Here is a 15,407-nt window from a genome sequence, read left to right as displayed (position 1 = left end):
AGAATTTCTGATCATTATTGGGGGCGGGCAAGGTAATGTCATCAAAGCCTGCGAAACGAATAGCCTCAGTTCATCCATACTCATGAGGCCCAAAGCTCGAGAGTTGTAAGGTGGAGATCAGTGTTAACTGTCTGACTAATCATCATCATCTAAACTAATCCGCCAGGTTTATTGATTAGTCTAGCTTTCAGTTACCAGATTCAGTTAGTTTTCACCTCCTGTTTGTTAGAAAAACTTCACAGCAAGATTTAAAATGGCCTAGCAAAGACTGCAGCTTCTTCTTTCAAAGATCTTGCATAGGTGTTCATGGGAAGGTTTTCAGTGTTGTAATGCTTTAGGCACTACATCAGATGTTGTGTATGGAGACTTTCATTAAGTATATAATGACATACAGCCAATAAAAAATACAAAGTACTGAGGGGCAAAACAACCCAGTAGGTACAAACATTTTTTGGCACAAGTAACAGATTTGCTTTTGAATACACCAAGCTCCTCCTCAGATGTTGATTTCTTTGCTTTACTTTTTCTTTCTTTGGCTCTTTTCTCCCCAGTGTTGAAAGGAAAACTTCTCCTGTGTGATATTTAATCTTTGAGGTCTTCAGAGTGCTGTACACACACATATTTGAATTTCAAATTAACGCTGTGTGTGTATGTGTGTGTGCACGCGTCTGTGTAGTTGGTGAAATTAGCCTGGAAAAACCCTCCGGTAATATCCCCACTGATGTAATTTGTGTTGGGATTAAACAAACACACTTTTGCTTGACAGCAAAACTAAAAGTATGACATCACTTTCATGTGTGCGAGCGTTTCCTTACCTTATGTACAGCAGGTCCAGTGCTTGGTCCGGGGATAGTGTCAGGTGATTGCTGTTGAAACACAAAACACACGCCATCAGAGCCAAAACACACAAAATGACACACACAGAGTAAATACACTAAACAAACATGAATGAGGTGAGGGAGGCCAGTTTTACCATTCCCAAAAGACTAGGTTTTGTTTAAGCTTACTTTCCAGTCGACTGGGTGCTTTCATGCTTACACCTGTTACTGCAATAAAGCTAATAAACCTCAAGAACATGGCTATTAATTTATCTAATAAAAATATCACAATCTGCTTATTTAAACAGAAGCATATTCTCTCTGACATTAAACCCGGAAAACTACATCAGTTCAAATCCTGAGCAATATAATTCCAACTGCCAGCTCACTTATCACATCGTAACAATGACACTACAATAAATCCTTTCTTCTTACTACCATCATGCCACCACTTTACAGCATTTGCCTTAGGTGTATCCACTGCACCTCTACTTCCCCAATCAGAAAATAAGCTGTTAATCTTTATGGATTATTATGGCGCCAGGGGAGGAAGATAACAGTGTTGAGACCGTGTTGACACACTAGCCCTAAAATAGATTAAAATTGATAGTAATTGTTAGATCAAGTAGACCGCAAACGAACTTCATAGAGACCACAGTTTTTGTTCCACGCTAGTGTGTACAGTATGATGTCATTTCCTAACTCCTTGTCTTGCTTCCTAAGAGCCCCATTTTAGTGGGTCTTAACAGTTAATGACTCCTTATGGCTTAAAAATCCAAACATAATAAGAAATTACAACAACTGGTAATTTTTTATGTTCCTTTTCGAAGAATAAAGACCCCTTTGTATATGAGGTGCGGCGCTTAATTTAATAAATTTATTAAACCACCTGTAATAAGCTACGGGAAAAAAAAAAAACTAAAATGTTTTATACCCATACTGGACATCTTTGAGAAGTCCAGGAATTAATCGAGCATAACATTCAACCACTAGAACTCATTTAAATAATTTTAAAAAACTGTAATTTACCATCTTAATCCAAAAAAATGGTTTACTATTTTGTAAAACAGTAAAATGTAAATTTGAAAGTTCAATTCAAAAGTTGAATAACAAAAATAATTATATTTTAGAATCAAAAATATAATCTTGATTAAAGGGCTTGCACACATTGGTGGATTAACCATTACAGAAACATTAAAAATTATTTGGGTATTTACCAGTATTTAGGCAGCTGTGCCATATATTTGTAAAGCAGTGTATATGTGTGGCTCCATAGTGTACCTGCTTACACATTCGCTTTATATTTGAAGGTTTTCTGGTTCGAGACCAGGAGTAGACACAAATCCCTTCGGGCTCATGTCAGAAGGGCATAAAAATCTTATTTTATGAGGTATCTGTACCACATCTAACATCCAGCATATATTTACAAAACTCCCATTTGTAGTACAACCTGACTAAACCAACAATGAAAACATTTGCTCTAATGCAGTCTTTACTGCGGATATGTAGCCAGTACTTAATATTAGTTCTGCAAAAACACCTCGCTACAATGATTGTACAAAAACGTGTTACTTTATCCATAACCTGTTACTATTCACCTCCCCCAGTCTTTGACAAAGCTTGTTCAACACTTGAGAGAACAAAAAACCTTTGTTAACAGTGACCAGCAGAAAATGAATGAAGTCAAAATGAAAAATCTCTACAAATATTTCTCATTCAAGCACAGATACAAAGGCCAGAATGACCATTTACATAAACATTAACCCCACTTTATAATGCCACACCTAAATCATCACTGGTGTAGCCCGGGGGTTTTCGAAGTTAACTCTTCAGTTATAGAAAAATCACCTCTCTCTAAACAAGGTGTGGTAAGAGATTTTAGCTTACACAAGCTTCTACCTGCCAGGTGAAGTGGCTGTCTTATTCATTTTTATCTAAAATAACTCAACTCAGACAGAAGAAATTAGGTATTTGCCACTTCATATAGAGCAAAGGTGTTACTAATAATGTGAATGATGCCTTCATTATACTCAAGTCCCACTAAGTCATGACTTTGTCATAGTGAGTCAACTTCCACGTGTAAAAGCAGCTCGAGGTGACTGTTGCTCTGAAGGGGCACTATGTACAGTACTGTGTAGTCTTCAGTTACCCTCATTTCTTTACATTTTGCTAGATAAAAATACATGACAGAAATAGATGCAGTGATTTATCAAAACATGCGCATACAGAGAAATACAGTACAGTACAGTTCCAACAAGCTTGAAAAATCAATATTTGGTATGACCACCTTTATCCTTCAATACAGCCTGAACTCTTTTGGACAAGCTTTCTTGTCATTTCTTTAAGGAGTGTAAAGGGATAGCTCAGTAGAAAGACATTCAAAGCTGCTCTTTGGATTTTTTCTGCCCTTTGTTCTGTTCTCTGTCAACATGATCCCACACTGCTTCAGCAGTGTTGAGGTTCAGGCTCCGGAGAGGCCAATCCACGACTGATTTTGATTTCTGTGTTGCACTGTGTGCTTTTCTATCCAGGTATGCAAAACTTTACGGCACTTTTCTGCTTTCATACCTCAAACTATTTTGACAAGATCCCCAACACCACTGGCTAAAACACAGCTCTAAACTATGGCAGAGCTCCCTTTTTACAGATGGCTGTAGACACAAACTCTCTCCTGACCACCTCCATACATAGTTAAGATGATTTGAACCAGAAACTTCAAATTCGTCACCCTATATGACCTGTTGCCATCTGTTAAGTCCAGTTCTTGTGTAACAGGACAAAATGAATGCAAAAATACAGGACAGCATTAAAGCGAAACCTGCTGTCTGTGTTGGATTTTTGAAAGCTTACTTTCCAGTACACAAAGGTCCTGTAAGTGGTCACTATATTACCATGTCATGCAAAAATACCCAGCTTAAACAGTTTTGATGAGAAGAATTCATATGGCTAGTTATTGCATTTCTTCCATCAGGAAATTGCATGGTGGATTAAAATCTGACTGTACTCTTCTGCATTCACTTCCCTCAGTTTCACTCAACGGTGGTACCCCTCTCCTAATGTCCACTGTTAGTAAAACTGAATAGAGACACATCCCATATAAATATTACAGTTGCTGCCAGACACAATTTATAAAGATTTGCTTTCAAATTTAACAATAACAATTTTTCTTCTAGTGGTTTAAAAAAAAATAGGACAATTTAGCATCATTATCAGTTGATCTGGGGTAAGAAAATATCACATACTAGTATTTGCTTTTAAAATGCTTTGGTAGTACTCTCGAGATAAAACAGAAACTGCAGGGTTGTATTAGAATGACAATCACGTTGCCAACATTCATTAAAAAGAGACAGATAAGAACCTGCAACATGAGTGCAACTGGTCTGGGAGCTCAGTCAGTGAAGCAGGATCACTGACAGAGTTGTGGGTTTGACTCTCAGCAGAAACCTCTGCAGTGAACTGAGCAACTGCAGGCAGTCGTTGCTGCCCTTAGCTTCTCGCTGGCTGGCGATAACAAACCACCAGATAAAAGCAGAGCGATTCAGAGACATGACCTGATCAAATGAAAAGCACCTAACTGTGGCAGACAGATCTAGATGAAGAAATACAAATGAGATGATATTCAAGACGAGGAAGAAAAGAGGAAGGCTGAACAATTGACATGAGTCTCTGAAAATATGAGAGTATGACAGATGGAGAGGAAAAGAGATGAGGCAGTGAGAGACGGCGAGATCTTTTTAATTATAATCGTGAACGAGTGGTAGAGGGAGCAAGACAGAGAGGGAGAGAAATGCTTGGCTGTGGCTTTGAGTTGCAAGAAAATGAAATAGAGTGGTGATTAGTGAGATGTGAAGCTGTGTATGTGTGTGTGTGAGATCCTCATTTGAGCGATGATACTGTCTACGATGTCACAGGCTCACACACACATACAGACACACTCAGGGCTACAGTGTATGACTGCACTTATTTTTAATGCAAGTTACAAAACACTTACTTACTTTTCATTATAGAAATAGATTCACTTTCTGAGATATATGCTTGTTTGCTTATTTAATGAGAGTCTGATGGGAAGATCAATACCACTCCTATTCATGGCATTAAGTTTAAAACTAAAGCCAGAAGCTGGTTGGATTACCTAAGACCAAAAACGATAACAGGGGAAATACCTAGTTTGCATCTCTCTAAAGGTGACAGGGTTCAGAAAACTAATCATAACCTCAGGGGTTGAAAAAGAACTAACAAAAAAATGAAGGAAGTCAGCTATAGCGTGCCGCTCATACACTTCAACTGCACAATTTGACAGCAGAAACATAAACACTTAACCCCGATCCAAAAATGGTTTTGGTATCTAGAAATTTCCCCCATTTATGAAAATTGTAAAGTGGTAAACTTTAAAAGCTCTGATTAATTACTTCAATTTAATTACATTTTATTTATAAATCACAAAATCAGTTCCCTAAAGGCGCTTTATATTGTAAGATAAAGAACCTTCAATAATGCGGAAACAAACACCAACAATCAGAGAAAACCTATGAGGAAGCACTTTGCAAGAGCGGGAAGGAAAAACATCCTTTTAACAGGAAGAAAACTCCAGCAGAACCACGCTTTAAGAAGGGGCAGCAATCTGCTGCGACCAGTTGGGGGTGATGTGTTGTATAAACACATAGTGATGAAAAGAAGTGAGTGTAGAAAAAAAAACATTCGATGCATCGTGGGAAGCCCCCAGCAGCCGAGACCTATTGGAGCATAACTACGGGTGGATTCAGGGTCAACTGATTCAGCCCTAACTATAAGCTTTATTAAAAAGGAAACTTGGCAAAATTTGCATCCCATTTACCCTAAGAGTGAGTTTTTACTTCATCTTGCTAACCAAGTTAGCTGCCTGGCATGTGTGGAGGTCTCAGTTGTGTCATGAAATATTTTTCGAGTTTAGGCCACACATTACGCATTAGAAGTGGTAGATGGCAAACCACTTTAAAGGTCTGCACATTAATCGGTTTGTCAATTTTTTTTAACTCCCCTTATGCAGATATACTGATCTCTGGTCCAAAAGCAGTTTTTCCCCTTCAAAATAAAATGTGAGGTTTTAGCATTCGTTTGATCTGCTCTGGCAAACATTTTCAGTAAAACGTTGTTGTTTGCTCTGAAATATGTCAGCTCATTGTGGACATATTCCTTCATATTAGTAAGCAACAGAGCTTTTTTCCTGTATTTGTGCACTGTTTGGACTGGGGATTAAGTAGAGCACACCAGCCAGCCAAGCGCTCAGACAAAATAAATTGTTTCTGTGTCTCTGTAGCTATCTTGTTCTGACTTTCTTTTGTCCTGGTCCTTGTATCTTCTCTCTCCATCTCTGTTTCTCCTCATCTGGTGAACACAGATCTCTCACGAAGTCTTTGTTTCTTCTACCATCATCTCTTCTCACAAACATACTCCAGACACATACCAGCACCAGAGGTGTTTCATTCATACTGTATCACACAAAAAGAAAACTGCCTGCTATGTTCTTGTCTCTTTGTCTGTGCTTCAATTTGTATTTCAAACAAGCACACACACATACAATATGTTGCCATGTTGTATCCTATAACAGAGAAGAGAAGAGAAGATGAATGAAAGCTATAAAGAGAGAGCACATGCTGACACGCTTATCTGTGTGATGACTTCAAAGTGTGTATACAGCAAGAGAGAGGAGAGAGAGCGAGGTCATTATCTGCAAGAAATGGATTACTCAGATTAGATTGCTGAGCACAGTGAAGAGCTGTAGCACAGTATGCTTGGCAAACCCTCCTCTCTCTCTCACACACACACACACACACACACACACTAAGCTCCTGTCGACTCCTCAACACATCTGTCATACAAGCAAGTCAAAATAAAGACATCAAAGAAGCTATAGCTCAATAGACACATACAAATACCCAAGCACACAAAGACACGGTTAATCTGTTAAGAAACCTATCCAACAGCCCACGCCCATCTGCAGGCACATGACCTTTGGCTTAAACGCATTCAGTTAGTCTGTATTTGTTTCCGTCATCTAAGAACAGAAAATAAAACAGTCTTGAGTTAGTTGCCTCATCAAAAATCCTATAAATCTCCAATTTCTTCTCATCTTGAAGGTTTCCTGTGAGCATTTACACTCTTATAACTTAGGTTTTCCCTTTATCTGTGCATAATCTCTGAGATGTTTCTACACTTTTAATGGATTTAGAAAGGCGTCACATTGGCGTGAGGTTTAAAGAACTGACTGCAGAGCTCAGACACAAGAGTGAGTTGAAGCGCAGATGTGCCCGAGGGCATCCCTAATTCTTAAATACAAGAAACTTGGATACACCAGAACCCTTTCATGGTCAAACTGAGCGATCGGGGGAGAAGGGCTTTCGTAAGAGAGATGACCAATACCCTGATGGTCACTCTGGCTGAGCTCCAGAGATCACGTGTGGATAGAGGAGAAACGTCCAGAAGGGCAACAATCACTGCTGCACTCCATCAATCAGTCTGAGCTTTATGGCAGAGCAGCCTCTCCACAGTGGAACATGTAGGAAAAACCTGCATGGAGTCTGCATAAAAATACCTAAAGGACTGTCAGACATTTTCTCTTTAAAATACACAATTATATCAAAATCTACTTCACCTTGCAGTAAAAGGGTTTTGAACATAGATTTATGGAGGAAAATTTAATTCACTCAGTTTTTAGCATGAGGCTGCAAAGTCTGGAACTGAATACTGGCTGGATTTGATGTAGCCCTCTGAAACCATTACCAGACCATCTGGTGATGTAGACTGCTGTTTTCTGACATTTTTAAAAATTAAAACTATTACTTTGCTGAATTAAGAAAGTATTGTGTGACATTTGAATCCCAAAATAATTTTGGAAATTAACAGAGCTGCAGGGCTGCAATTTTTTGTACTTTGTTTTGTCAACATAATCATTATTTGGGGTAAATATCCAACCGTACGCTTGCGTAACATCACATATGTTCATTGCACCTAATAATTCTATGTCAAATGCTCCAAAAGTGATAACAAAAATCATAAACCGTGGATATAACATTAGTATGCTTCTCAGTTCGTGGCCATTGAGAGCCTCTCTACTCCTCGGTTGTCTTTCATCTTACTTACATTAAGGTAGGATGCCTTATGGAAGGAAAATATGGCTGGAAGGCATAAAACACAACACAAGCCACTATTTTTGTGCATATTAAAGCAGAAATGAGCTCATCCTCTGAGAAATATCACCAGCTTTCCTCTAAGACAGTGATCATAAAGTCAGATAGCTCGCATTAAGAGTGCTTAAGGTTTCATAATCTCATTTTACCGCCTAAAGCACAATGCTGTATATTTGACTTCAGAGTTTGCAGAAGAGAATGTTGAATGTTTAAGTTCAAGTTTGAATCAACAAAAAGGCTTAACTTTTCAAATTGTTGTTATAGCAATTGTATTATAAAACACACCTCTATAAGTACCATTTAGATATGAAAACTTGGTATCCTGTGGGGGCAGCAGTATAATTTCCAGCATGTAGTCTATCATAAACTCATTAGCAGAGAGGCTAAAAGCTGCAACCACAAAACCACAGAACAAAGCAAAAAAAACATGAGTGCACAAGATTATTTCTCCAAAATATGCCACTCCACATTTGATTTTTTAAAATGCCTCCTCCACCTTTAACTCTTTCCTCACAAACAACATCTAACAACCTCCCAGAGGTTTGATGACCATTAGAATATTTTATGGGTTTTTCCGAGCATAGCTACAAATTGGCAGAGGCTAACCTCACTAACTCCTCATGCACACTCAGTCATTTTGTTCTGTAAGTTTCCCTGAAATACAACTGAAACCGCTCCATTCAGAAAAGAGCTTCAAGGGTTACTCCTAGTAGTCCTTCAAATGGGGTAAAGAGTTAGCATGCATAATTCCTTGGCTGTCATTAAGAATGCAAACACATGGAAATGCAAGAATCAAGCAATACAAAGCAGTCCTGCTAGTGTAACTCAAAGTCTCTGCACCTCTTCAATTATGGCAGAAAATTCTATATTACCGTACAAAACTACTGGCATCAATACACAGAATCGGGCTCAAGGGAAACCAACAGTTGACAGTTTTTCTTATTACTGTTGGCAGCATTGCCTTTTAGGTATGTTCAACACGCACAGAGGGCGAGCCGGGGGAGTCCCAGCACCCCACATGCCACTTTCGGTAAATACAATCATGGAAGAGGCTGTTGTTAAAAGGATATGAAGCACTTAATTGGGATTATTTTGGTTTCAAACCAGGAGAAACGTTAAGCCAAAGGACGTGAATGTAGCTTCAGATAACGGATGCCGCTGCCTGCCGACTCTACATGAACAAGTCAGCAGAGATAATACATGCTATTAAATGATCAGGGTGCAGAACCACACATGCAGTTGTTGGTCTAGTTCCATGATTTTTCAGCATGGGTTGAATGCCTGAAACACTACAGAAGGCTTGATTCTGTGAAAGGCAGAAGTCATTGCAGCATTCATTATATTTTACTAAAGAACACAGATTATTACATTTGATAAACAAACTCAACATGACCAAGACAAAAATTAAATGGGAATCGACTTGCCAAGTTGCAATTAGCCACTCGCCAAACTCTATTGAAAAACTGCAATGCACTGTGGTTACTGACTTTTCAACTGCCCTTAAAGTGTTAGCAAATCTCCCTGCACCTGTCACATTGCAGCCAATAAAGGAGTAATAATTGAATACCAGAGCAAGTCACAACAGAGTACAATGCAGGACAGGATTTTTCAAGGTGAGGCTGCTGCAGGCTGGAACTTTAGGCGACAGATGGCTCCGTACAGGACAACAAGCTCAATTCACTTTATGAGCTGTCACCAAACATTAAAGAATCAGATAATGTGAAAAAAAAAACCCACTCACGTAGGATACTCAGGACTTATGAATGCCTTCAGATACACGTATTAGAAAATAAAATATCTCAACACGTGTTCATCTTCTGGGAGGGTACCAGAAAACTCTCCAGTGTTATTGACCAATCACCAATTAACAAGCTTTTGTTGAATCCAGATGAGCAGTTGCATTCTCTGCAAAGCAATCTTAAAACTCTCAGTTAAGCTAGCTTTTTAAAACTGTATCTCAGATAAAACCACAACTCTTATATGTAAAATATATATCCACAGGCTACACCAAAGCACTGAAATATATGGGCAGTGACTCCGAGAGACTAAGTCAGCAAAGTAGCCGATGCGTTCCCAGGAAGGAGATTGTTTACTTAAGCATGATTTTTGTTTGGCAAACAGTCAGAAATAAAGAAAAAGCATATATTTATGCCAACGAAGATAGCAAGGGCTTTTTTTTTTTACTGTATGTAGTCAGATCATTCTTATTCATATGTATAACCCACCTCTGAGCCACAAAATATGTTGTTGCATCTTTAGACAAGTGCCTCAGGTGCTGGTGCAGTGCAATGCAAAAACAATCCCAGGAACCTCCCATCCAACAACTTTTAGATTTTTTTTGTGCACATAAAAATAATGTGTATTGTGGGTATGCCAGGTGAAGCAGAGGCGACTGAAAAGAGCCTGGTGAGGACCAGTCTGTGCAAAACACCCATACCTTTACACTACTTACCTACGCTTCATCACACTCACCCGCACAAACATAGAATGCTCACACCAAGATATCAGAAGAGAATGAAAGATTCTTCATCTACTCAAGCCTGCCATTATGTTCGCCTTCATGGGTACTGGACAAAAAGCATGGTTAATTTACAAAAGGAGGTAAATTCACCCTCTAATGCAGCTGTTCTCTGGTGGTTGTATAATAACATTCTTGAGTGGACTCACTTCAGTTGTCGTGTACAGCTGCTGATTTATTTTGACTGGAAAACGGGATCATAGAAACAGGTAACAGGAGACTGAGTGGCCCCGATAAGTGGGTCATTCAAACATCAGTTAAAATGACCAGATGGAACATGACAAAGTGTTTATCTCTTTGGTCCTATGTGGCTTTAAACTACAAATGTTGCATATTTTAAACACGTCTGTCTCCAGTGGGACTGGAAGGAGTGGCACACAAGTCTCTGATCTCTAAGGAGGGAACTCGGAGACATATTTTTTTTCCTTTTTCCCCTCCTGGGTGCCACTGATGATGAAGATGAGCGGAGCTGACACTTGGAGCAGCCATTTGGCTTGTCAGGTGTGTTAGTGCCACAGTTGGGCACGTCAAGTCACAGTTACTGCTTAGCTGGCCAATCATGGAAAAAAAACAATTCAAAGATACATCAGATGGAAATTCTGATTTGATATACAAATATTAGGATAGCTTATTCATCAAAAAACAGACCTGACTCAATCAGATGTTTAATCGTTTTGAAATTAGTTTGATAACCAATACATCGTTAAAGTTATTTACATAAACAAAAATGCAAATAGCTGCTAGTCCAGACTTCTTTTTATGTCCTCCCATGAATGCTTTCTCTGTCTGATGCTGTTATCTCTGATTTCTGGGTGAGTAGACACACGGTTAAACAGACAAAATCATATGAATACATCACAGTGGACTCAGAACTTGTGATGGTCATTTCGTCATAATTATTACTTTTTTTATTTCTCTACTGAAAAAGAAAAAAAAACTACACTTACCAGAACATCACTGTACAATCAAAATAACTGAGTTATGTAGCAGTGAACCCACGCACATTCCTTTTTATATGTTTATATATATACACACATATATGTACATATATATATATATATATATATATATATATATATATATATATATATATATATATATATATATATATATATATATATAACGTGTCTAATTCTTAGTGTATGTAAGTAGGTGTATGTAGTGAATATGGTGGAGGTGGTGTTGCCTTGACTACCAGAGTGTGAAGGTATGGTGTCCAACAGCAGTTCTGGTTATTATGGATGTAGCGTGCATACGCACGCACGCGCGCGCACACACGTACACACACTGGGTGCCTCTGCGACAGCGCTGTTCACAGCAAAATACAAACACCTGAGTCGTGACAGGCTTACGAAATGGCTTCAGAGCCTTCACGGAGAGATGTCGGGACTGTTAAAAAATAAAATAAAACCCGTCCACCTTTCACCAGACATCAAACACGGAAGGACGGGCAGTCAGACAGCGGTCGGTTTGAAGTACTCACGCTTTTCTTCCGCAGGTGAAGCCCGTGCTTCAGTAGTCCCGGCAGATCCCGGATTTTGTGTTTCAGCTGAGCTTGGTCTCTTGCGCTCCTGTTCCACCGCAAGCCCGCGAGTAAGCCGTCCTCTGCGGGCTCCGAGTCCTCCATGGTTCTTCTGCTTCTCCTCTCTGTCCTCGAGCCGCCTCTCTGCCTGCCTGCGCTCCCGGTGCCTACTATATCCTCAAAAGGTGCACCGCCGCCCGCGCCTGTTCGCCATTTCCCCCCGCCTCGCGCTCCCACTCACCGACCTGCATCTGCAGCCGAACCGCGCGCAGCCTTAACGACCTACTCAATGTATTCCGCAGCACGCGACGCCGCTGCTCCACCCAATGGCTCGAGCGTCCTACTCTTCGGTAGGCTGCTGCCAGGTTCGTGTGTGTGTGTGTCTGTGTTGTCCGCGGGAGGGGGTGTCACAGGTGCAAACGAACATTGCATCACTTTCACCTCTCATCCTCCACCAGCCTGTCTACACCGGGGGAAATATTCACAGGGACTGGTGGAGCTGGCACTATAGTGTCACTGCTTATTTCTGTTAGAAGTTGAAAACTTGAAAGCTAATGACAGCAGTGTTTGGGGGAAGGGAGGGGGAAGAAGAAGAAGCAGACGGCACCCGGTAGGGCTACGTCACCACTTTACCTGGCTCAAATTTCCATAGGTAAACAAAGAGCCGCCACAGAGCGAACCTGTGTGGGTGTGCCTTTCGAGGTAGCTGACATTCAAGAGAGCATTTTCCTCATTTTAATCCATATTTTATTGACCTAACGTTTCAGCTTAACCTTTCTCAGAAGCACAGGTGTGCAACAAGAGTCGCGAAAGGCGTACACCATGTAGCTTTGTTGTAAGTTTTTGCCTCATGATGTCTCTTATGTGGTTCGCCCTACCATAAACGTCCATAAAAGCAATTATTAGACTGAAAAACGAGATGGTGTTTGTGTATCACCGTTAATTACAGCATGCAACAGATTAATAATATCACTTTAATGTCATATTATTTTTGAAAAATAGATGACAAGCATTATAAATTCTCTTGTGAACAATCAAAAACTATTCGTCAGAAAGCGCCGCACAAAAAACATTGCTAAATCAAATGGAAAGTTAGCTATTGTAAACTCAATCTTTGATCCAATTGAGCCCAAGATTAATTTATCCAGCTCAGACAAGTTTCGGCATATATGGCACAAATCTGGGTGCCACAGCGATTGCATGGTCAATTTATAGATGGACATGTGATAATAGCAACCAGAAGTCTGATAGGAGAGGAACGGTGCCGTATAAGAGTGATTTAAACAAACCAATAGAATTACAGGAGAAACATCCAATAGAAAATCTTCAAGGCATTTTTAAGTTAGATACAGAGACACTAAACAAAGACAAGCTGAATAAATAGTGGTAGAACATTTTAAAACTGGTCTCCTCCAAGCCAAGGAGAATTAAGTATGTCATCAACAATAAAAGTAAACTAAAGTTTTATTCTTTTAAAAGAATAAAAGATTTGTAAAGTCTTCTGCGGAGCTTGTGTTTCTGTTGGACTAAATCTAAGCAGTTAGTTTTTCATTTGGCTTTGAAGTGATATTGCATAAGTGGTGTGTATATTTCTGTTAAATGAACAAAAAAAAGAGTTTGATGGAAAATTTCAAGATGAAAGCACTACAGAAATGCCCAAAAACTTCCATTCACCAGCCACTTTATTAGGTACATCCATCAGTACCTCGTTGATGAAAATCAATAAAAAAAAGAAATCAATGAATAAATCAATCATGTGTCAGCAACTCAGTGCATTTAGTCATATAGATCTGGTCAAGGTGACCTGCTGAAGTTCAAACTGAACATCAGAATGGGGAAGAAAGGTGATTTAAGTGACTTTGAATGCGTCATGATTGTTAGTGCTAGACTGCCTGGTCTGAGTGTTCAGAAACTGCTGATCTGCTGGGATTTTCCCACATAGCCAACTCTAGTGTTTACAGAGAACAGTCTGAAAAAGAAAAAATAGCCAGTGAGCAGCAAAAGATGTCTTTCTGATACCAGAGGTCAGCAGAGAATAGCCAGACTGCTTTGAGCTGATAAGGCAACAATAACTCACATAATCTCTTGTTACAACCAAGGTATGCAAAAGAGCATCTCTGAATGCACAACATGTTGAACCTTGAAGCAGATGGGCTACAGCACCAGAGGAGCACAGCAGGTGCCAATCCTGTCAGCTAAAAACAGGAAGCCGAGACTACAATTCACAGGAGCTCACATAAACTGGACAGTAGAAGACTGGAAAAACATTGTCTGATCTGATTTCTGCAGTGACATTCAGATTGTGGGATCAGATTTTGGTATAAACATCATTAAGGCATGGATCTGTCCTGCTTTGTGTCAATGGTTCAGGCTGGTGATAGTGGTGTAATGGTGTGGGGGATATTATCTTGCGCCCATCTGGCACAGTGTTAACTGAGTACTGTTGCTGACCATGTCCACCTCTTTATAACCACAGCGTACCCATCTTTTGAAGTCTGCTGTGGTGATAACGCACTGTGCCACAAAGTTCAGATCATCTTGAACATGACAATGAACTCATTGTACTCAAATGGCATCTGAAGTCACCAGATCTCAATCCAGTAGAGTACCCTTGAGATCTGGTGACTGTGGAAAATTCACATTATGGATGTGCAGAGGCTGTTTTACTGTTGAGGTCTTAATAGACAAACATTGTGAGCTGTAGCGACACTCACCCCATATTATCCCGATGAGTTACTACTTGTTATTACATAGTTTTACCAGGAGAGAGCACCAATGAGTTATATGTTCAAAAGTGAACATGATAATCGCTGTTTTTTACAGTTTGTTTGTTAGTTTTTTGTGTGTCATTTGGCTCCAAAAACAAAAAACATGAGCCAGTAGACCTATATCAACCGGATGTCATTGTAACAATAATAGGCTCAAAAATCCACCAATCAAGAGGGTGAACACTACACTGAGTCTATGACCTGAGCTCAAAAATTAATGCCAGGCAACCCAGGAGGTTGCAACATTAGCTGCTGCTCTGAGGGTCACAGACTCTTACCAAAATCCAGATTAAAGAAATATCTGGCCTGCTCCTGGATTAAACAGGATTTTGACACATTTCCGGAACTGCTAGAACAGTACGATTTCAGATCCAAGGAATGAATGAAAGATCTCTCGCTCTGTTTGTTTCTATAACATTTTATTATGCTTATTTATTTTCTTTTATACATACATAAATACACACACATTCCCCTTACGTGATCTACAATCATGAAAAGATCGGCAGTTCGAGACTGGGAGGAGACACAAACCCAAACTTGGGGGATGGTTGCATCAGGAAGGACATCCAGCTTAAAACCTGTGCCAAATCAGTCATGCGGATCCATCCACTGTGG

The 15,407-nt window shown here is 39.7% G+C and overlaps 1 protein-coding gene across 1 annotated transcript in view; it reads right to left on the bottom strand.

The window, feature by feature from the left end:
* Window positions 1-12,400, bottom strand: part of rapgef5a (Rap guanine nucleotide exchange factor (GEF) 5a) — a 48,912-nt gene extending 36,512 nt beyond the window's left edge. Inside the window, exons 1-2 of the mRNA XM_065471015.1 lie at window positions 11,986-12,400; window positions 816-866 (exon numbers count right to left, since the gene is read on the bottom strand). Coding sequence (XP_065327087.1) covers window positions 816-866; window positions 11,986-12,129 — 195 coding nt within the window. The 5' untranslated portion in view covers window positions 12,130-12,400. The remainder of the gene's footprint in view (window positions 1-815; window positions 867-11,985) is intronic.
* Between the last annotated feature and the right edge of the window lie 3,007 nt (window positions 12,401-15,407).

This window comes from Pelmatolapia mariae, linkage group LG22 (genome assembly GCF_036321145.2).
Source record: "Pelmatolapia mariae isolate MD_Pm_ZW linkage group LG22, Pm_UMD_F_2, whole genome shotgun sequence".
NCBI classification, from domain to species: domain Eukaryota; kingdom Metazoa; phylum Chordata; class Actinopteri; order Cichliformes; family Cichlidae; genus Pelmatolapia; species Pelmatolapia mariae.
The sequence above is the reverse complement of the archived record's forward strand: the minus strand, read 5'-3'. Positions and strand labels throughout refer to the sequence as shown.